The sequence below is a fragment of the Ambystoma mexicanum genome, chromosome 6q (genome assembly GCF_040938575.1).
Source record: "Ambystoma mexicanum isolate Mex_15411 chromosome 6q, UKY_AmexF1_1, whole genome shotgun sequence".
Lineage (NCBI taxonomy): Eukaryota > Metazoa > Chordata > Amphibia > Caudata > Ambystomatidae > Ambystoma > Ambystoma mexicanum.
Genome location: NC_090937.1, coordinates 405,122,215 through 405,146,084, shown reverse-complemented (window position 1 = coordinate 405,146,084; position 23,870 = coordinate 405,122,215). Strand labels below are relative to the sequence as shown.

The 23,870-nt window shown below is 42.3% G+C and overlaps 1 protein-coding gene across 1 annotated transcript in view; it reads left to right on the top strand.

The window, feature by feature from the left end:
- Window positions 1–23,870, top strand: part of MUSK (muscle associated receptor tyrosine kinase) — a 951,534-nt gene that overhangs the window by 744,371 nt on the left and 183,293 nt on the right. The window contains exons 10-12 of the mRNA XM_069630906.1: window positions 9,586–9,761; window positions 20,838–20,861; window positions 22,993–23,081. Of these exons, the coding sequence (XP_069487007.1) occupies window positions 9,586–9,761; window positions 20,838–20,861; window positions 22,993–23,081 (289 nt within the window). The remainder of the gene's footprint in view (window positions 1–9,585; window positions 9,762–20,837; window positions 20,862–22,992; window positions 23,082–23,870) is intronic.

Genomic DNA, 23,870 nt, shown 5'->3' with positions numbered 1-23,870 from the left:
CTAAGGGCCTGATTCATGGAATTATCTGCGTGGAAAATAGGGTACTAGCGCGCGCAACTGCATGGCAATCCGCCTTTGTTGATTCATGGAATCGAATGCGCTGTACTTTTCCTGGACTTGCATGGAGTTCGTGTTGGCTCGGCACGTCTGTGCGAGCCGTTGAGGGCCTTGCACAAGACTCAGAGCAGAGCATGGTTGTGACTTGCGCAGAGGGCTGGGAAGGGGGCAGAACACCAAAAATGGGGGGAAGAATTTGCAAAAAAGGTGGCGTTCCAAGAGACGGCCTGCAGGCAGTCCCTCGCACGGCCACAATTGTGCATGGATTTGATCGCACAACAAGTCCTTCATACGATCTGCCACCCGAAGGCAGGCATAAATACACTTGCGCATAGGATTTGTAGTGCAGAGGTGGGGTTGCATGTTGAATTCCGGGGGCGTGTACTCAATCGGGGTTCTGATGTAACTTAGGGGTGCGTTTAAGCAGTGTATTGGGGTGAAGGAACATTTTACGGGGGTTCGAACGCAGATTTCTCAAATTATTGCAGTTACAATGTTTTACATGCATGTTTTCAGGGTGCTGGATACAGTTATGGGGGACTCCATACAGGGTCCCCCAGTCGCAGGCCTGCTTAAGGGGGACCCCACGCACTGTTTGAAGGGTGCGTGTATTCGTGCCCGGGGCAGCACACAAACGTAGCTGTTCTGGCTGTTCATGCTTTGCGTGTGGCTGTGTCAGGGGCGCTCCGGGTGCGATTTGCGAGTACAGTCATTTTGTGCTGTAAATTCCATGAATACGTGGGGCACGCATTTTTCATTCTGCATGCAGGCTCGTGTAGTGTCCTTCTCGGCGTGCAGCCCTTGCGGGATTTCTGCACACATTTCCATGCATCGGGCCCTATATATGTTACTACCACCAAACCCATTTTCTTCAGGGAGTGCAGATTTGCAGGAACGATGATCAGCCTTATGTTAGATTGATTTGCATTTTGGCAATAGGTGATGAACGTCTTTTAAAAATTCAAGAAATATCTGAACCTAACGTTCTAATTTTGGGGTTCGTTTTCACTCTGAGAACCTTCTTTTTTTAATTTGCTTTGGTCACATTTGTAAGTACGCAAAGGAGAACGGTTGCCAAGCAAATGGAAACATGAAAGCTGAAAATGCAAGCATAAGCTAAGTCACAGTGGTAATTCGCCAAGCACCACTCATGTCAGCACTTATCAAATATTTCCACCCACAGATTTTCCATCACAGGACCATTGCAGTCTTCGGCAAAAAGGCACGGACGCAGAACAGAGCTCGTTTTTCATAATACGATCCGAAAAACATGTTCATGAACCTAATTGGCAGACTTTCACTCAGTCTCTGTGGAAATAAATGTCACGTTACCTGGTGAAAAGCAAGTGCAATCCGTTTCAAAGCAGATTACCATAGATCCACTTACTCAAAGCATTTTCCAAATTAATCGAGTGCAAAGTGAGCCTTGTGACAGGATTTTTTTATTATTTTGTCCAAAAACGTGTCTGTCTCTTAAATGATCATTGGTAATGTTTTGGCATTGGTTTTGCGTTCTTATCTAATGTACTGCTCGCAGGAGAGGGAATTTTCCATTTCTTACTTGTCCTGCCCAATCTCCACGCAAGATGTGCTTGACCTGATGAAATATCAGTCTGACCCTGGCTGCAGTAGACTACATACAATTATGGATGGGGACAAGACGTGTTAAGAAGCCAATAGGATAGGGGGCTCACACGTAGAAGCCCTGCATACTATTGCTCTGTCCTTGCCACTGTCCCCTAGGCGAGGGTGCAGTTTGAGACACTTTGGCCCTCATTACGAGGTCCCCGGTGTGGTACAAATGCTGTGGAAATTGCCACAAATACCGGCATCAGCATTTTTACGATTCCGGGGAAACCTGAGTTTGCCAGTGAGGACTCTGATCTACTGGCAGGCCTGACCTGCTGGTAGTTCAAACCCCCTACCGGCAAAGAGATTCCAGAATCACTGGTGCCGGTACTACGCATGTCGGTCATTCCGGCAATCCCATCCCATGAAGTCCTATGGGACTCCATGGAATGGGAACTTACCGCCGTCTCCACCGCCCATAATATACCGGTAATACTGGGATATGAGGTGGCCAGAGACAGTAGGGGCAGTTTCCGAGATCCCGCTGGAATTGCCAGCGGGATACCGGGAAACTAGTAATGAGCCCGTTTGTATTGTACAGGTGCCTTGAATGCAAAGCCCTCATGGGTCGCCATGTTTGGTCTTGCCATATATTATGAAGCTCCTTCTGTTGGTTCCAGAATCTGGACAGCACAATGGGGCTAGTCACGCTCATTTGTAATTAATGGTCCAAAGCAACTGGGACCACTATTAACCTCTACAGGTTGTGCAGAATTGTCAAGATGTTATTTTTCGACGGTTCGCTCACTGCAGTCACACATTATTCCTGCTGCAGCTGTTCTCTGTGATCTGACACAAAATGGACCTTCAGATGTTGTGTTATATCCACCTTCGCATTAGCATTAGCACAATTCCCTCTGATCTAATAGGGTAGCTCAGTCTTCTTACGCTTATGGCATTAACTTTCTGTAATGCTTGATGCACTTTTGCACTATTTGGACATTGACCGCTGGTCGCCGGAAGTTGCTGGCATCAGCCAGCGTGGCTTGACGGCAGACTGCTTGCTTGCAGGTCCACTTCTCTAGCGTTTTTCTTCTCTGTTCTCCGCCAACATGGGATAGAAGAGGTAGTCACAGGGGACAGCGGTGCAACGGTCAAGGTTACTGGCTATATTGTCACCCTGCCTGTATTGCTGTTAGTAGCACTGCCTATTCCACATCCACGAATAATACAGCTGTGAGCGCAGCGAGGTCCATGCAGCTCTGCTAGGTTTGTATGCCCTGTATGCGCATGAACGCACATACACTCAATCTTTGAATTTGTGTTTTACCTTTTATTCTAAGATCTGTAATTCTTTCAGTATGACCGTTACTAGGGCCCACGCTGCTAAAAAAGACACCTTTGCATTCTGCTGAATGGCACCCCTTGTCTCATTAACCCAAGCCTTCCAGCCTGTGGGCAACGAAAGGACCCTGTCATGAAGACCGTACACACAGTATTTCCTCCTCTCCGCCAATGTTATGCTGGAGCCGAGTGATTGAGGTGCTTGCCCTGAGTGCGTGCAGGAGACAAAGGCTCCGGAATATGAGAATAGAATAGACTCCTCGGATGATGACAATGATGATGTTTCAGGCTCAACTCGGGCCGCCTTAAGGCAGGCGTAGATTTGAAAATGGACTGTTCTGGCTCCCACTTTGATTTTGGGTGTCGGGAAGGGGATGTGTTTGCCAGTTCTCAACCAGGAGATACCAATGGTATACCCTCATTTAAGTTTATGCTTATACAATCCCCGTTGGAAAGAATGGAGGAAGTTGTCATGGAGCCATCACTACAGCCTACGTTGAGGCCTGTGGGGACGGATGTTGTGCAAACTAACTTCACTGATCTTATTAATCCCAGCCAATGTCATCAAGTAAAGATAAGGATCACCCAAGAATTTAACCAGTGCACAAACTTTGCTGATTTTTGCGGTGGGTGGATAAGTGTGCATCACAACTCCATATCAACAAGGTAGATCATTTCTGCTATACTGACATAATTATGCAATATAACGCTCGGAGGGGGAGCATTACCAGAAAGGTAATACCCCCAGAGCAATAGTTAGAAGCCTGAGCATAGCGAGGGCTTTAACATAGCCCCAGGGCATTACCCTACCAGTAATGCTCCCCTCCGAGGGTAATATTGACATTAATACCTGTGCACGTCATACCGGGGTACTAATAGCAGTTTTTCTCAAGTTGAGAAATAGCACTACAACCATTTCTCAACTTGAGAAAAAAAAGCAAATCAAATGGCCCCCAGGGATCAGGTAGAAGGGACTATGTGTAGTCTGTTCTCCCTTTCCATGGTGGCCATTAAAAGAAATGTAAGAAAAAAGTAAACAAAAAATGGCCGCCATGGAAGGGGTGAAGGGACTACATGTAGTCCCTTCTCCCTTTCCATGGCAGCCGCTTGCAGAGAGAACTCCGGGATGCGGCCGGTCTTGGACCCTTGTCGGGCAGGTAAGGCCTGCACGAGGGCCAATAAGCTTGCTTTCAACTAGCTTATTGTCCCTCACTGGGCACGAATTGAGAGTAGCTCACCCTCATACGCAATACCTGCTGGAATGGGACCTACCTCTCAATTCAACAAAGGTGGCAGAAATAACGAGACAAATCTTGTCAAACTGTCCTATTCATGGAAAACACTTCCCAATTACTCAAGGACACATCTGGCAATTTGCAGGAAGCTATAATGGTTCCCCTAGCTCGGATACCAACCTCGTCTGTTCGGTTGGGAGAGCTTGTTCATGAAGTAACATTCATAGTACCGGATGCAGACAGAGAATCAACACAGGTATGCGCACATTCAGCCCGATCTGCCCTTTTTAAATCCAAATCTGGCATTATACAGAGTCAGCGGGTTAGTGAATCTTCTATGCCTGTGATTACTGAGAAGTGCCTAATGGGATTTGTGATGGATCCTAGAAATGTCATCATTACTGACGTTGTGAAGCCTGTAGGGAATGAACCTAAGGAGGCCCTTAAAAATACGTTTTGGCATGGACACGCCAGAGGACTGGTTCTGGGATCATTCATAGCTCTGATTTGAAAGTTCTGCAGAGAATTGAATTAGACAGCTGATGCATAACAGGAATTGCACCCTGGTGGGGTGCCGGGGTAATAATCTCCCCCTCTTTCTGAGTACTTAGAAAGACTTTTCTAAGGGTTTGTCTATTTTGAAGTTCCTGTTGGACATCAGGTAGAACCTTTAGTACTGGATAGCATGTTTAGGTCTGTTTGTTATTATATTCATGTTTAGTTGTATTTGGCCACCTGTTTTATTAGCTTATTGGATTATTGCTGTTGATCATTTACCTCTGAATTGGTTAATGTTGGTTTGTTTTTATGGTTTCCTTTGTCTTTTCTGTTGCACTCTGAAGCTTTTGGGTGTGTGGCGCATTATAAAAATATAAATAAATAAATAAACAAACAAATAATAGTCAAATAAAGAGCAGACCATGAGGTGCAAAACAACACATTTCATGTTAAGAACCCTCATCGATATCAGGTCTCAAAACGATGGCCCTGTCATTGAACAATTTCAACCCCTTTTGAGACAGAAAGGAGGCACTGTGTCTACCTAAAAGACATATTGACATGTGTATATTTCATAAAATACAATGTTTCCCTTTTACAGTTTAAGCAAGCCCAGGAGTGCTCCCTCAGCTGCAGTAAGCAGCTGGGACAGCATTCATTGTTTACAATGGGCTGACTCAGCCCCGCCATAATGGCGGCTCAATGCCCCCTCGCCCAGTTTGGATGAGCCGCCACATCCCATTATGCTACCTGTCATTGCTAAGAACTACGCTTGTATAGCCCTGAAGTTGTTGAACATGCAGCCTTTCCCAGCCTCACACCATGGCTTGAATCCTTGAACTCTTCCCAGAGACAGCCTCCATCTCTAAGTGTGCGCCTGGCCTCCTGGATGCCAAACGTCAGCCCCAAACAAAAGTTGACAGTAGAATCAATCCTCTATGCGGGCAGCTGGGTTCACTTGGGATGTGACTGTGACCAAACAGAGGACCAAGACTGAAGGCTGAGTTCCTTTAAAAGGTCACAGAACTCCAAGGTGACTGTCATGATCCTTTTTATGTATTTCAGCAGGTACTTTATTCCCCACAAAACATGGCCTCACACTGCTATGCTTCATTTACACCTGCCCATTGGCTTAATATACTGTACAAAACCTTCCAGTTGTTGATACATTTAATTAATCTAGAATCTTTTTTCAATTAAAAACACTAATAAGCAGCTTGTAATGTGTTGCAGCTTGCACAATAGACATACTATCATACACAGTTCCTTATCAATCAATGGCTCTCAAATGTCAAAGAAATATATTTAAAAGAATGGAATTCCAAAAGCCTGTCACGTCTTAAGTTCAACAGTGACAGCTGAAATTCTGCTCAGTGTTGGCTCAAGCAAGAGCCATTGTGAGGTCACAAGCCAACTGTCATAACTGTCTATTAGTTACAGTATTGGTGGCATTATCTTATCACTGTCGTTAGTGATGTGACAGCTAGCCTGTTCCTTTATGACGGTATTACAGGCTGCCATCTATTATAAGGCAAGCCCTCATCCCTGAAGTGCAGGAATATGATCAATGGGGCTACCAGTTCAGCAAGCACGGCTTAGCTCCATGTAGTCTGTCGCTTTCAGTGGGAAACGAGCAGTGGTTGAAGTAGGCGATAACGGCCAGCAGCGGCGTACCAATACTTTTATTTTTTACTTTTTGCAGCCATTTCTACCACTCAAGAACTGTTCTTTGTGAAGTTAAAGCACATGTTTTCACTTTCTCCACAAAGTTCACCCCATAGCAGTTGCAGCTAAACTGAAATCTGTTCCAAATCAATTGGCTGTCAATCAGCATGGCTGCAACCCTTAAACCATGTATTGCATGTTGCTGCCTTCATGCCTACTCCCTCCCCCACTGGCGTCACAGTTCCACTACTTTTTTGGATACACTTCTTTTTTTATGTTTAAAGGTTTCTTTTAAATCAGATCATACAAGGCATAAAAGAATCAAGTTATATCTTGCATCAATTTTGAACATAAAGACATAACGATAACTATTGAGCTATAAGAGAGCCTAGCATGAATACATATTCATTGAGCATTCAAGATTTTGATTTTAGGGGGGTTTACGTATACATTTACAGACAAAGATATGACATGACAGGAACAGAACATGCACAGGAGGAGTGATGAGTTTCACGAGGGGGAGGGGAAATAGGGGAAGCGTGTGCAACAGGTATTATATAAGTGACCATTAAACCACAGATGAAAGTGCAAGAAATTCAGTAAAAGGTTTCCATTTTAGTTGATGTTGACGTAATAGAGACACACCTCCAACACTGGAAACGCGCACTTAGATCCACATGTCCATGTTTTCTTCTGCAGGAGCTTAAGCTGCACACTTTGCAGCTTGGTGCCAGGTGAAGACATGGGGGAATGCCGCATTGCTGTGTGCATACTGCGAGGAGACAGGGCTTCCAAGCATAGCAGCCAGCGGGCTGAAGGTTCAGAGGTGGGCACCCGGTACCCTGCAGGAAGACTTTCCTGTACAGGTCTTTGGGTTATCAGTAAAACAGGCACAGAGGCTCTCCAGGAGAGTTTAGCACCAGGCACCTTGGGCTAAACATCATCTTTACATCTGTGCTGACTACAATCCTGTCTGCTTGAGATAGGCTCATAGTAGTAGAGGTAGTTGTGAACTATATGATGGGCGCCGACCATTTACCAGCTGAGGAGACAGATTTGGGAGGATAGTGTGAGGAGACAATGGGGCAGTCATTTTACAGAATTAGGTGACAACAGGATTCAGACCTAAGGGTGAGGGGTAGCAGGAGGGCTCCAAAAATGTTGGCTTTGACCCAGAACTAGGTGGTTAGTCTATGAAGTGGGCAGAAATCCAGGCAAACTGTGATTGACTCCTTTTCGTCGCCCATCATCACTTCTCACTTTTCAATTGCACACTTTGTCATAAATACCACAAGCCTCTGATCTCTACTCTGAGCTCCATAGTTTGTTGGCTACATCCCAACAGGCCCGTGATAGGAGTGTTTATTATTCCGGCGGTTCCCCTTTAGGCATAGGATGTATTGGAAAACCCTTGTGAACCAGGGTGAAGCTCTGACGTCAGACGCCGGTGGGCACTGCATGCACAGGAGCAATGCAGCATGTCCACTACCAAAGTGAACGATTGAATGCAGAGTATTGTGGCAGCATCCCAGATGAACATACCTCCACCACCTACAACTGCAATTTTTGGAAGAACTAAATTAAAGTTGCAGCGAGAATGAACAATCGTTGACCTCGCCAATAACTGCAGACTCAGTAGATGCCAGGAAATCTGCAGAACACAGGAAGCAACACTGGCAACAACAAGAGATTCAATGCCACACAGCTAGATGTCGTTCTTGAGAGAAATGCTGAGCGTTAGGAGGCTAAAGGGTAGGCCTAGAACAAGACCCCCCCCAAAGACACATTGCAGATCAAGGCAGAAGATAACTTAACCACCACTGAAGCAGGACAACTGCGGCATTGTGGCATGGAGAAGTTAGAACATAATTAGAAATAATAGACCTTCTCCCCAAAGCTCACTAACATTACCCACTGCATCCTTCACATGCATGACTGGAAACTCTGGTGGTGGCAATACAGATGTTGACAGAGCTACAGGAGGGATAAAAACCTCATTGGTGTAGAAAGGGTCGTCCTATACAAGAGAGACGAAATGAAGAGGTGGATGGGAGGACAAAGGGGGAAGTTTAGTCTATCAGTGGGCTTAAACCAAAATGGGATAAGTGGACATTTCTGAAATAATCATAACCTCTGGCACTGCTCTGGACAACTTTCCATACCATTGTTAATCAACCTATCTGTGCCATTAGAGGGGGGGGGGGCAGCCCCATCCAGTTTTGGCACTGCATCCAATGGGACAGTCGAAACCGAATTGCTCAGTCACGGCCCCTCAGCACGGGAAGACAAGTAGTCCCAGACTTGTTTTGGCCTTCTTGCACATCACTGAATAGGTCCATGTTGGCTCCCTATAGTGCAGCTCACAAGGAAGCTCTAACTAGGAGTATCCTCCCCGCCCCTTCTCTCTAGACGTATACAGGGTGTGTTGAACAAATTCTTTAAATCATTTGTGGACTTTATTCGTAACAAAATGGTATGCCGTTCTGTGTTTGTGTTATTTACTCTTTCTTCGAAACTCTGTTTTTCATTCAATACAGAATTGTATGAATGTGTGCTGACGCTTTGAAAAATAAGTAAACATGTTCATAAAGTAATTTAAAAAATTGAAATATTGCTGTATGCATTCCTAGAATAAGCGTACACGGAAATAATGGAAGTGTGAAAACGAAAATCACCGAAATGAAGACTGTTTTTTTATTTGAATGTGTTTTTTATCTGAAGAATATAATTCCAATGAAAGAGACTTAGGTTAATGGATTGAAAGTAAATACCACATAAAGTACTTCTGAATGTTCATATCAGTGCTGATGTGTTCACCCAAAACTCACTTCAGAATGTTTTCTGCAGGTTCCTCTAATTGTTGTTCTTTGGTAAGTCATTATTTAGCTGGTCCGACACTGCAGATTTTGCTTAGCACCTATGTTAGTCCATGTTGTTGAATAATCTTCAGGTTAGTAATATTTGAACATCAATGTGCGTGGTCATGCTAGGCTTTTCTTTTGCTGTCTTTGTTTAAGGGATCAGGTGTAGTTTGTGCGTGTAAACCCAAGACCGCCTGATTCAATTCACAAACAACACCTATCCATGAAACGAGCACAATTATACAGGGAAGACCGTTTGCACATAATGTCCTGGTCATTTCAACATGTCTCCATAAGCAAAGCAATCCTGAGGCTAACCCCGAGACTTCTCTGCTTTATCCCCATGTTTTCTCTAGAGAGCACTGCCTTGCTGTAAAGGACCTCTACTGCTTCAAGGAATGGCTCTCTATGGAGGAGCATTCCCATAAAGGGATTTTCAAGCATGGGTTAATGCTGCTCGCTCTGCCTGACTGCGCCAAACTCCCCAGCCTCCAGCACAGCTCCAAGACTTGCACACGGATTCCATATTTTGGTAAAGTGAATGCACGCTATTACCCCCCACTCTCATGTTTTCCTAGAATCATAATTTCAGAGGATAGAGCTGAGCAGGCTACTTATGACATAGACACAATATTCTGAGAAGTAGATTGTACAAGATGGCAGTGTTGTATATGAGGCAAAGCAAGAAGTAATCGCATTGAGGCTTATGTAAGCTAACTTTAATTGGTAACGTATGTCAGTCACATGTGGAACAGCGCATCATTTTCACATTTTTCTCTCGCTTATATTCAATTATATCGGACTGTCAGAGTATTTATGATATGATAGGTTATTTATAACCCGCTTAATACCCAGAGGTTTCTAAGCGTGGACCCAGGGATCGAGCCTGTGTAGCTCTGTGTCGTCTTGCTTCCAAGGCACGTTGCCGCTGAGCTATCCTCCCGACTTTGTATGCAAGGTCCCCATGAAGAATGCCTCTGTTCTTGTGTTTTTTTTATGAAAGCTTTGAACATATATTAATTCAGGACAGATGTTGTTCCATGTTGCCATAGTCCCATAAAGGAGCTTTTCAACTGCAATCTCAAAACACGAGAGGACCCCAGGCTTTTCCACTCTAGTTTTTTCACTACTTTTCTCAATCTAATTCTGATGTGAACTTCTGACAGCAAACATTGCATGCACTCCCTCACAGAGGACTCAGAGGTCAGCAGGAAGGAGTGTGCCCTGCTCTTCCCCATTGTACCATGAATTCAGGGAGAAGCAGGCGTGATGCAGGGCACACAGCATTGTCTTTGCATACCTGAGCCAAGGTTATGCTATGTCACACTCATCCATGCTGTGTTCTTATAACACTCAAGTGTCTCCCGGATTTCACCACTCTCATGGGACAGCCAGGAGAAAAAAGGTGACAGGTAGGGCTGCTGTTTTCAGACCATAAGCCATGCTATTTTCTATTCATGTCATTTATATTGTAGACTATACGCCATGATGTATTGGTCATGTGATGTATATAGCAGATCATACACCTTGCTGTTTCTATTCATATCCTTTACGTTGCATACCATGCATCTTGCATTTTACCATTTGTGTAATGTATATTGCAAACACTGCAGAAAGCTATTACTAGTCATGTCACTTACATTCTAGAACATACAGGATTATATTATTCTTATTATGGCTTTGAAATATGTGGTCTCTTGTTCTAGGGGTTCCATGTGTTAATATCCCCGCAAAAATATTGCCATACAAGAATGGTGCCGTATGTCTGTGGCGATATTAACCCATTGAACCTGTGGGGGGGACCCCGCAACTCCCATATTATTTTAAAGGGAGCGAGGGACAGCCATGTAAACCCTGCTCACATTTACCCCAAACATTATCCCCACTAATGATATCGCCTATGGCCATTCCCGACGACCATATATATGGTGATTTTATTGGTGGGGATAATATTACCTGATACCGTTCTAGGTGTGTGGGTTGGGTTTAACTTGTATCTCCCTGTTAATGGTGGTTGTACCACCATGTTTCCATCAGTGATGGTTCTTCACAAACGAGTCCCTTTCACCATATTCACCTATTTTCAACCCATCCATGATAAATCTTTTAACATTCCACTCTGTCCCTTTCAAACACTAGTTCACTAGTTCACTCCCAAAAGTTAGATAGGGTATACCCAGAGTAAGGGGCTCCAGTGTACATACCTGTTTATGTGCCCACTCCTTCCTTTAGGAGTGTGTGGGCCACTCCATAAACACTCCATAAACAATTTCCTACCTGACTGTGATTGGTACAGTTCTAGCCAAGGTTACCCCAGAGTATTGCCCCAGTGTATCGGGATTGTGAGCTTATGCCTAGTATTCTTATGTTACTTGTTATTTCACCTGTTACTACAATTAACACTTTTAAACTTACTTCATATTTTACCAACCTGTTGGCTTTGGAAAAGTTTGTAAGGGAGACATGATGTCCATCCCTCCTATCAGGTGCTTATCCTTTGTTGTGGTCCTTGAACTATTTAACTGATAGATAACGACTGCTAACATTCAAGGCCAGATTCTCACATTTCATTTGGTGCAAGTGAGGAAATGCAATATTTTTGGAAAATCAGGTGTCTGTCTCATGTTTATAAAACAGGGTATTTGATTCATATTTTAAATCACTGTCTTTTGACTTTACTTGTTACAACATCATTGTTTTGATGCATTTAATTGCTTTTACAGGTATGTATATATCTGTGTGTATATAAGTGTGGAGCTTGATAGAGTGATATATACTTCATGAAAGGGGAACATGGTGAGCTGTGCAATTTGAATGTCAGTAATCTATAAGGCAATGACAGAAATAATGTTTGTTACAAATCACCCAATAGATTGATTTAAAATGGTTACTAGGACTAAACTATATTATATTGCCATTATTAGAAAAATTGACACAATGAAGAACATTTTTTGTTTTACATGCACCATAGCATTTGTCAACTTAGTTTTAATTCAAGAGGTCAATTTGTGTAGAAAAGCGTTTTTGCATCCCATGACTGCCCAGATCCATTATCCCTCACTTTGATCCATGTTTTAATGGGCCCATCATAATTTACTTAATCTGAGGGCCTTTTTTCAAATTGCAAAAAAATAGATCTAAATGTGAGACTTATATTGGGAACTCAGGTCAAATTCGTGGGTTTGTATTTCTAAGCTAATAGCATATACCTAGCTCAGGCCACTGACCTTTGGCATGGCAGAGATTAAGGTGCCATGAGGAATGTATCTGATCCATAAGGGTGCCTAATAAAATGATTTCTTTGTTCAACAGAATGTCTTTCTCGGGAAGAAGATTCTGCAGATAAAATGGGTCAAGCCACAAACACATGCAATTGAAGCTAAACAATATAGTAAAATGTGCACCAAAAATGATGCATTGAAACTGAGCCTGGAAAATATGTTCTGTAGTTGTCACTTCAGAAACCTTGGTCTGATTAACCAAAAAGACGCACATTTAGATTCAGGGGAAAAATCAAGTTCATATAAAAATGACAGATTATAATGTACAATTTTGTAATAAATGCGGATAATTTAAGAAATTTGTTATTCATGAGAGGACAGGAATGCAAATGGCATCTCTGAGTTCCAAATATTCGTATGAATCTGAATATGTTATTTACATCAATAGTGCATGTCCAGGGAATTATAAGAACAATTCATTTTTTCAGTCCAATGTTAATTCCTTATTTCTGAGGGGATTGCAACTCATAGTTGACACATCCCTGAACGACCAGTCAAAACACATGAGACAATAACAGCCAGTATGAGGGCCCTGAAGGGTGTGCTAAGTGAAGGAAACATACCAAAGGCTCTCTCCAATCCAAAATACTGCGTTGATGGAGCTTGCTTGGTATTTAATCTCAAACACATAGGATGAAGAGAGAGTTTTGAGAAAGCAAAAAAGCAAGAAAGCAGACAGGAGAAAAGCAGATTGGTATTCCAATAGTAAATCTCCTTAAGAAGGCCTTTTCAAATGGGATGGAATGCACAGGTCTATCCAAAAACAGAACCAGATACCCTGAGAGGGTTTTAGGAGCAGGTGGACAGACTGAAAGGAAGAGCGAACCTAGTGATGCTGTCTGAAACTGGTTGATGTTCCTACCTGTCGTGGGCCTTTGAAAAACATATCCGAAGTCGAGTAACACAACTCCAAATTAATTAGACAAATGTTCCAAGAATTAACTAAGTGCCAGATAACAAATTAAAAGTATTTTGGGGTAAGTCATTTCACCATAGCTTCTCATGGTATTTGAGCTCTCTGGAGGCAATAAGCAGTTCATATTGAATTATGGAATGACAAGTTGTTTGAACAGTGTCTGCTATAATCAATAAAGTAATTGAAATCCATTCCTTAATGAACAGAAGAAACTGTGGTGTTTTGAAGATGAACCTGATTCCCTGAGAAAAGTGTAAAAGTTAGACACTACTGTCAGAGCATTCCCAAAAGAAACAGACTTCCTGTACCAAGACATTTGAAATTATTTACAAAGCAATAGAATGCCACAACAATAGCCAGTTGTATCTATGTCCAAGGTAAGAACCAATAGTTAGTCACAGATAGTGTCCAACATTTTAGATTTGAATTTGCCTAACAATTGGAAAACAACATGTTAGAACAGGTATTATTCTATGATGCTAATACTTGCCAATGTTTCATAGAAAACAAAGTGAATTGTTTTGTTTCAAACTTTGTCCTGAAAACTGCATCACCTTTTCATTTCAGGCGGAGGTAGGTTTCAGATAAACATCATTCTCTTTTGTGGATTGTTTGATTTAACTGTTTAACTATTATGAAAGACAATGTTCATTTGTATGTCATTGTGAAGTATTTGTGCCTTTTGTCTAGAATAGTCATTCATTTTAATCCCATTGTAGGTTAGAGAAACAACTATAATTCTTTGACTTTATTGTAAATAAAACAAACTATTCAGACAAAAACAGTGGGTTTCTAGCCCTACATTGTGTGAAAGGATTGTTACATTGGGGGAGCATTACATTAGTATCATTCTTCCATAAAAATATTCACTACAAAAGTACATATATTCCATAGATATATCTCAGTACATTACTTGAGTTTCACCTGCTTGGTGTGTTAAGGCATAATAATTCAGTATTTTTTTTAATTTTTGTATTTTATTGTTGAAAGCGCAAACCTAACTTGAGAGAAACTGAGTGCTGTACAGGGGGTGGGTAGCCAGCATTGTGGTCTGTGCATCGGTCTGTGTGCTAATTGTGATTAGACCTTGGCAAGGTGCACATTTTGTGAGATGTGCACATTTGGAGAATAGTGGGTCACTCCAAGCTGATAGTGGAATCAAATTGCAGAGGGTGGTGTGATGAATCGAGGGAACCCCTTCCTTTGAGGTTAGTTAAGTGAGCCTACTCTGCTATACTCTTTGTAGAGGTAGATGCAAGTGGGACCTCACAGAGAGAGACTCCCCCTTTGGGGACAAGCACTCCTGTTCCCGTGAGGAACTACCCTACAGTGACAAACGCTAACTATGACCTACATGAGATGTTCTCTAACTCAGGAAATCTCTTTATATTCAAACTGGGAATAAGAAACTCTAGAGGGATAACATTATTTTGATGAACAGGATGATGTCCCTTTAAATAGAATTTACCAATTCATTGAGACAAGTACGCCTTAAAACGTAATCCCAAGTACTGGAAAGAGAGAAAGAGGAGAGCAGACGTCATCACAGGAAGGCCTCCAGAGATGCAACACCTGCAGGAAGCAGGTATCCGAGAACTTGTGAGTTTCAAATTCACTCTAGCAGAATGCCAATGCTATGCTGTAGTCGTGAAGAGAGTTTTGAGTTGAGTTGGACAGGAGTCTGAACGCCAATGGTGGTGGGACCACTGGGAAGTGTCTGTGGTGGCCAGGGGTCCAAGGAATATTGTGAAAGGAGTACCACATTGGGGTATCAGAACACTGAGGCGAGATGAGCAGCCAAAGGGAACTGGAAACCTCAAGAAATCCTATAATCAAGAAGGGAAAACCCCAGCAGTCAATAACTGACAAGAAACGTTGTAAGGTACCCAACTCCAAAAGCCGCTCTACACTGGAGAGGAAGGTAACAGGGAGTACGGGAGTCATGGGTGGCCTCAAGGAGGGGATTGGTATACTGTGGATCCAACTCATCCCAGTATAAACACGGAAATACCATTTACCCAACAAGTCAAGAGAAATAGTGAAAAGCCAAGAGGGGAGATTATTGAGAAAGCCAATATTGTGAGAAAGGAAATAATGAAAACAGACTCTGGAGTAAACACAAAGTGTGATAGCATGGAAACCACACTCTGGGAAAAGGGAAAAGACTCTGAAGAAATTCAAAGTGTGATCTTGGAAAGTTCAATTCATAGCCTGAGAAAAGAGAAGAGATTCTAAAGGGAACCCAGAGGGTTGAGAATGCAAACTCTAGCCAAGAAACAGGTATGCCTGGTGTCAAAGATACCAGGTGGGGAAGACACAGCTGAAGTAAATCAAACTCACATAAGGAGGAAACAATTTTAATTCATAATTTGAATTAACCATCCTGACAACAACATCAGAGAGTGTGTGTCTTTCTTCTGACTCACCTTAGTGGGTACAAGACAAGAAAAGGATTGTTTGAAGATTCTCTCTTTGTGGAGGAGTTGTGATTTAAACCGGTTGGTCAATTTGTTGTTTAAGGTGTATCTGCTGCCAGATATGTGAAGCATAGCCATAATGGACATTGGTGTGCTTCCCATGACTGCTTTGTAGATTGTACATAAAGTCTATATCAGTGTCTATATCAGTGTCCTGGGCTTGAGAGGAAGCCACAATAATATGCGTAGGACTGGGGTGATTAAGTAAAGTTTCTGTGCACCCATAATAATACATACTGCAGAGTGGTGGAGTGCTCTTAGTGGAGCTAAGTTAGCAGCTGTGAGCCACATCAGGAGGACATTTTCCCCCATCAAGTTGTGAGACCAAACGCTCCTGCACTATGGTCAGAAACTCCTGCAACGGGATGAAGAATATGATTTTGTGAAGGGTGACGATTTGGATCCAGGCCATGTGGGCCTTCTTGGCTATGTATTTCTGGTAGGACAGGCTGCTGTTGATGATGAATCCTAAGGATTTGTCTGAACCAGAGATTGGCAGATCAAGTTCTTCTAGGTGCATATCGTTGAGTTGTTATTGGATAAGTTGTTGTTAGCGGGGGGACTGATGAGCATGAACTCTTGGAGGGGTTACGTTTGAGGCAGGCAGTTGACATCTATGACTGGATGATGTCAAGGTAATCGCAGAGATGACTGACATTCAATGGGCTTTTTATTCTCCTTCATACATCTGTTTGGAATACTATTACTTGACTGTCTCCATGTTTGTTTAACTATATTTACACACTATCTCCATAGCTCCAGAAGGATGCCTTACTGCTCAGCCTATGTTAACTGGATTGAGTTTGGATAGACTAAGTGTCAAATATCGTGTTCACAGACTCAGCTGGCCTCTAAGAACTCTCGCACAGTGCTGGTTCTGAAGATCCATCTTAACAATAGCCAACACACCAGCCATGATCATGGAGGCTTGTTGTCCAGTTGAAGTTATACACGGAGAACTGTAACATTGCTGTTTATTGGCACTTTTAGTTGTGACATAGGTACCGCTATACACTGTAATGTCATGATGAGATGCTGTTAGCATTTCTGCTACAACTGTTAGAACTAAGTCCTGAGCCACTTATTTTAGAGCCACAGTAGTGTAGGTGAGAGCCACATTGCCACAGGGTATGGAGCACTAGTATTTGAAATTGCCCACTACACAAGAGCCTTTAACATGAGAATTTTCAGTTTCTCCCTGCTACATTTGAGCAACCAGCAAAAAACATTTTCAGATTCTCCACAATACTGGCAACATATTAATAATTGTTGAAGTACTTTGTGTTACAAGAAGGAGCGAGGAAGAAATATATTTCTCATTGACTCCTTATTATGTAATATCTGAAGATGCAAAGAATGGTGGGGTCTCCCTGAAAGCATGTCCAATGGTTGTCCACTACCTATTCTCAGGATTACCTTGCTACTATTCCCCAGGGTCCCCTACCTACTATTTTGTAGAGTCTACCTGTTACCACTATTTCTCACAGTCTCCATGCAATGTAATTAATAGATGCAACTGAAAATAATTCCAAAGGCATCCTTAATTCATGGTAGCCACTTCCTTCTCATTCCCTTAAAGAGCTGCAGTTGGTCTTCCTCCTTGCAAACAAGTTGTTGTTAGCGGCGGGACTGATGAGGACAAACTAAATTTAGTGGAGGATATTGGGTGATGAGCATGCAAGTGAGCCTCCACAGCATCATGTCATCAAGCTTCCCCCTGGCCACCACCTCCCTGCATACCTGGAAAAGTGTTCTTGCATGCATGAACCTTTGATCACATTATCTTCTCTATGAAGGAAAAGAAATCCTTTCCAGCAGGCCAGGGGCAGTGACTATGAGTTTTCTTAATCATATCACTCTGCTTTGACAAGGTGTGCAATTATCTTCATCTCCAAATACATGCTGGCAGAATCTACTTCCATATAAAGTACTGAGCCATAGAGGAGGGGACAATAGAAGCCACATGGGAGGTATAATGTCCTCCTGGCCACCACTGAATGTGGCTACACATTGCCATCATGCCCTTAGCATAATCCTCATATTTCTTGCCCTGCCACGCAGTCTTCATGCAGAGGCTGACCACAACTGTACCCTTCCCTGTCTGTGTCTTCCCCTGAGGCAATAGGAAGTGTTGCCACACCCAGATGATTGTCATTGTAGGATATAGCTCTGGTATTCATCCTGTTCTGTGGCCTGACTTGCCCCCGTCTTAAAACAGGAGCCACCACCATCAGCTAAGTCAGTGTTCTCCTCCTCCTTCCTTTCGTGTGGCTGGCATTCCTTCTCCTAAAACCCTTCTTTGTGCCCCATATCTTCCACCTAACCATCCTCAATCTGCCCTGCATCCACCTTATATTCCCCCTACTCCTGCCCCTCATCTGCCTCCTTGTGTTCATCCTGCTTAATTGCTGCTGTCGCCTCAAGATCCACCTCCAGATCATGTTCTGTCTGCTGGCACACATTCACCTCCTTGTGCTCCAACCCCTTGTCATGTTACAAATCGTGCACCACATAGTCATCATTGTGTTCCACCAGCTTCCCTATATCTACTTCTTCATGATCTGCTTCCCTACATCCACTTCTTTATTTTCCCCCTCCGAGCTGCCTCTCCATCTCTTCCTATCCCACTGCCAACATATTGTCTGGTTGCCCTTTACTTTCCCTATCCCACTGCAATATCTCCTCCTCAATTGCTACAACAACCATCATATGCTCCATGAATAATCACAATTCTCTCACTGACTAATCCCACATCTCTAGGGAGACCAACCCACTGACTTCATGTTAATGCTCCCTACCACCACACTTTCAATCTCCTTCTCACACAGTTCCTGTCCATCATTTGGTAGCTTCCCATCTTCATTATCGTCATCTTCATCCTCCAAGAATTCAACATTTACTGTATGTGTCTACCCGCTTTATGAGACTCACTCTCATCCAGCTTTGCAAATACAACTAAATGTATCACAATAGCCGCTTCCTCCTCCTCATCAGGCGATGTGATGATCCAAAAAATATCCAATTGGTGATTTCCTTTACTCATGATAAATGGCGTGTGAGCACTATGGCAACGTTTTTCACAAGGGTTTCCACAAAGGTTTGAACAATGGGTTTCGTTTTTTCTTATATTGTTTTTGTGAAAGGTGGAAGGTTGAAAGGATTGAGCTTAAACAATATCAGAAAGGCAGTGTCACACAAAGGTCTCCACAAGGGTTTCTGGAAAGGGTTTCACATAGTTACTTCTTTTTATTTTATTTTCCTTTTTGGTTGAAGGAAAAATAACACCAAAAAGGGAGAATTTAAAAAGGATTTATAACAAAGAGTTTCTTTTATCCATATGTGTTTCTTTTTATTGTGGAATGAAGAATGCTAAGGGAAAAGTAAAAAAAAAAATTGGCGGATTTCACAAATGTTTCACAAAGGTTATTTTGTTCTTTTTGAGGTGAAAGGGGGAAAGCTAAGGTAAAGAATTAAGAAAAACAACCAAAAGGCATTTCAAAAAGGGTTTCTCACTGGGGAGTTATGCTTTATTGGTACCCAGCTAGAGTCAGATTGCAACAAGCGATCGGATTGGCCCCTGCTGTGTCCTTACCTTCCCGACAAGGCACCGATCGCACCGGTCTCCGCTGCATCCCTCGATTTTCCAGCCGCCACGGCGGCCATCTTATTTGCTTTCTTTTTTCTCTCTTTTTAATGGCCACCATGGAAAGGGAGAAGGGACTGCGTGTAGTCTCTTCTCTCCATTCCATGATGGCCATCTTGTTTATTTACTTTTTAGAAGGCTGCCTTGGAAAGAGAGAAGGAACTACATATCCTGTTGCATGGTGGCCATATTTCTTTGTAACTCTGAGCCCCGGGGTATTACCTGAAACTGTAATGACCCTCAGCTTGGGGCTTATTGCTTAAATAAACTTCATAAAACAAGTAACAAAATGTCATAAACAGGGAATGAAACTTGAAAAAGACACACAGAAATGCTCTCCTTGGCTAAAGCACACACTTTCCTCTTCTCTGCTAGAATAGAGCAGACCCTTTCCTCCTTCTAGACAAGAATTCAAACTTCCCTAATATTTCTAGAGCTTTGATTGGACAGCTAAATCTCTCAGAGACCTGCCCGAAGATTTGCATGTGAGTTCAATTGCAATTTTGGGCTGCGGGTGAATCCCACGAGATCTTGCTAGTCCACTGCATTCTGGGTACCAGTTTCAGTTTGATTTGTGATTACATCCATGCGAAAATTACCCCCCCCCCCTCCCCCTTGCAGTAATAGCAAAAGTGAAATTGCTGGGACTGAGACGTATTTTTCACTTGTTTTAAACTTCAGCCACAAAAGAAGACTTATTAATGTGATTCAACTATTTCTTCAATTCGTTTTTTACAATTCCAGAATTCCTACTGTGGCAATTAGCTACTCAGTTCCCAAAGCGTCACCACATTCAAGACTTTCTCAACATACATTGTAACTTTGCAACTTTGCATATTAGATATTGTATTTTGATTGCAATGTGTTGAATTTCATGCATTATATCTAAACTGCTAAATACAATTTCATGGTGATTTAGAACATTTGGAAGTTACATTGAATCAATAATTTGTGTCATAATGTTTAAAATGGTTGCATAATAAAAGAAACATTATACACTATAGATAATAACCCAGAAATTGACTTAGTTGCAGAGATAATATAGTAAACATATTAGTGCAGGATTTTGATTAAAGTGTTCAAATCCACGACTAAATGGCTTCCCTCATACTGTGCTAGCTTATCTCAAATCTAACAAGCAGAATACAGGAATAAAGCCAAGGCATCATATTGTGTGGAAATGCAGTTGGTTTGGGATCATGGATCAATGTGGGTTGTAGCATTAATCTGTTTTAAGCTAGTTTCCACATGGAATCATATTTTTGCTAACAGTTTGCCATTTTCTTTTCAGATTTTAAAAAGGAAAGTGTCACCAGTAAGTATGTTTTAGCCATTTGTCTAAAGATTTTCAGACTAGTCAATAATCTCATAATTCACAAAGGACGTAAACAATGACTGGGTCTGAAATATATATATATCATCAATAATTACAATTGAAAATAGCTACTTTGAGGATGAATTATCTACAAATTACCATTTATTGTTTCTAAAGCCTTTTACTGACCCTTAACTAGTGCACACAATCTTGCAAAAATAGAGTGCATCCTTCTCTGCACATCGTAAATCTAAGGCAACCCATTCTATTCTGTGTCTTCACCATACCCTAACCTTGGAAGAAGTATTGAATATGCAGACCTCAAAACCCACTGAGTCATTGAGAGGGTAAGGGTGTTCTTTAGTTTCCCTCACTCACCGTCTGCATTTCATGGGTATTTTTTTTTTAAAGAAGGAAAAGAAGTTGGCAGCTATAGCGTTTATAAAATAAGTCTGAACAAACAGATGAGGCTTACAGTAAATAAGACCTGATGAGAGGGAGGGCGAGCGACAGCAACAGCGAGAGTGCTCCATATGATTTGAAGGTTTAACATGGCTTGTAAGGTTTAATACTAGGAGTTGTTTAATAGAAGCGGGACTAGGCATGAAAGGACAGCAGGGGATTTGAAGCAGTGAGGAGGACTTGAATTGGAAGTGCTCTGGAAGTAGGAAGGTTTCCAAAGTATGGCTTGAGATGACTTTGTAGCGAGCTCTTTGCAGCCTGGAAGCCTGGGATTAGATCGAGTTGGGGAAGACAGAGCCTACAGATATGTAAGCCAGGATCAAACACGTTAAAGTGTTATGCTTGTGGCCAATGTTTCTTGCTAGAAGGACACATGATTGACTTTGACATTACTCAGCTTTTGTGGCAGATGACAGCTTATACATGTTCTACCCGATTTTACGTACTTTCAACAAGAACCACACAGATTATATGTGATCTCTTTTTGGCACATAACTCTAGGGCACATGTGTCCCCATTTTGTATACAATATTCAAAAGTCTTAAATTGTCTGGGATATAGGCATCAAATTGAGAGGATTTGCATTTTCTAATACATATTTTGATTGTTGATCATTAGATCATAGGTATGGCAATGAATATGTGAGGAGTATACGGACATCAACAATATCTGAACTGTGGTAAATAAAACAACTGTTCCGTTGCCCTCTGGTGAGAAATGTTATCTCACAATCAAGACACATGCAAAGCTTAGGCTACACAAATTCTCATTGTAACTGTAAACTGTAAACCTCAGACTAGTATGATAATCTACCAAATTATCACTCACTTGAAGGTTTTCACTAGAACTCCCATGATCCCTCACCAGTGACTATACTGACTATGGCTGGTGGGAGCTTTAGTGAAAAGCAGGAAGGGAGCTAAAGTTTGGCGACCCTTTAGACAGGCAGAGTTCATTTAGAGGTGGCTTGATGGAAAGACCACAGCCCTCTCCCAAAGATGTTCAACAATATCCTACGTACAATGCTGCCCTGTTTGGAGCGTATCAGTTTGATAGAGCCGATGATATCCTTTCAGAGATGTTAAGCACGAGAAAGCCACGTAACATTCACTCATTATTGTGCTGAGTAAAACAAGTGGAACAAACATGTCCATTCAAAAGAGCTGTAGACAAATAGGTTGCCATGGCACCCAACACATCACGCAGAGCACAATGAGGCATCCATGTTCAGTACCATTTTTCCAAGTGTTACTTGGGCAAGAATGTCCTGTGGCGAAAGAAACTGTTGCTAATGTTTAACCTCTTGTTCTACTGACTGAATGGCTCTGAAAGTGTTGGGCTAGAGAGGTGAAAGAAACATCAAGACTGAGTAACTGAAAAGGGGGCAATATTTGAGGCATACAATCATGCATGTGTTTACTTTACCATACTCTTATGAATGCTCACATCTACATCTAGAGGAGTGATGCACCAGCCATATTAGGCTTTCTCCATCGTTAGCCTTTCTGCATCCAGTATCGGGCAGTGCATGCAAGTCTGTGATGCTCATGGACATCTCCTGATTTGCAGTAATGCACATCTACATGAATCCGGCCTGTGCTGACAAACACAATGGCATGTCTAAGTACCTCATTGATTTCTACTAACATTTGTCCATGTTTTTTTCCAGAAACCTGCTATAAAGATAATGGTCGATTTTACCAAGGATTGGCCAATGTTACAGTGTCTGGCACTCCTTGTCAGAAATGGAGCAATCAGGTGAGCTTCTCAACACAACATGATTGAAGATAAGTTAAATGATGTGAAAGACACTGGTCCTGATTCCCGGGTTTAAAGGAAATCAGTAGTTGGATGAGATATTTCTTCAGTTTATGCCATTGAACCTGTGTACTGCCTATTTTTGAATTATATGCTTCCCTTAATTATGTTTGCCCCTGGCACGCAATGGTATGGGCAGACAGAACCATTCTCATAGCCTAAATTGGGTTGTGCTTAAGTATGGTGCCGTGGAGATTGGATGGGCAAGGGTTGTTGTCAAAAATGTCTGTACATGTGGGCGTATAAAGCATGAACCCAGCAAGGACATGCTGTACATACTGGAAGTGATTCCAGCACATGCTCTAGAGTTGTCCTGTAAACCTGTTTGCAGCTGATGCCTGCATGTCTGTGATTGACTGCTCTATTCGCCGTTTTCCTAGCTGCATGAGCTGAGATCAAACAAGAAAAAACCGCCAGGGAGGCAGAGATTGCTCTCTATGATCTTGCCACTCAAGACCGTTTGCAGGTCAGGTGACTATTTGTTGCCTGCTGACCCTGGTGATATGAATAAGCCTTGGCTTTTAAGCCATAGTGAAGAAGGGTGATTCTGTATCACTTTTCTCTTAGGTGATATAACCCCACTGTTCATGACACAAGTATGGTAGATATTTGCAATACACCAAGTATAACACAACCCTGAAAATAAACACAATTTTGGCAACTCATGCTTGAATCCGTTGAATCAAAAGTTGGTTTGATATGCTTAATGTCAACTCAAAAGATTAAAAA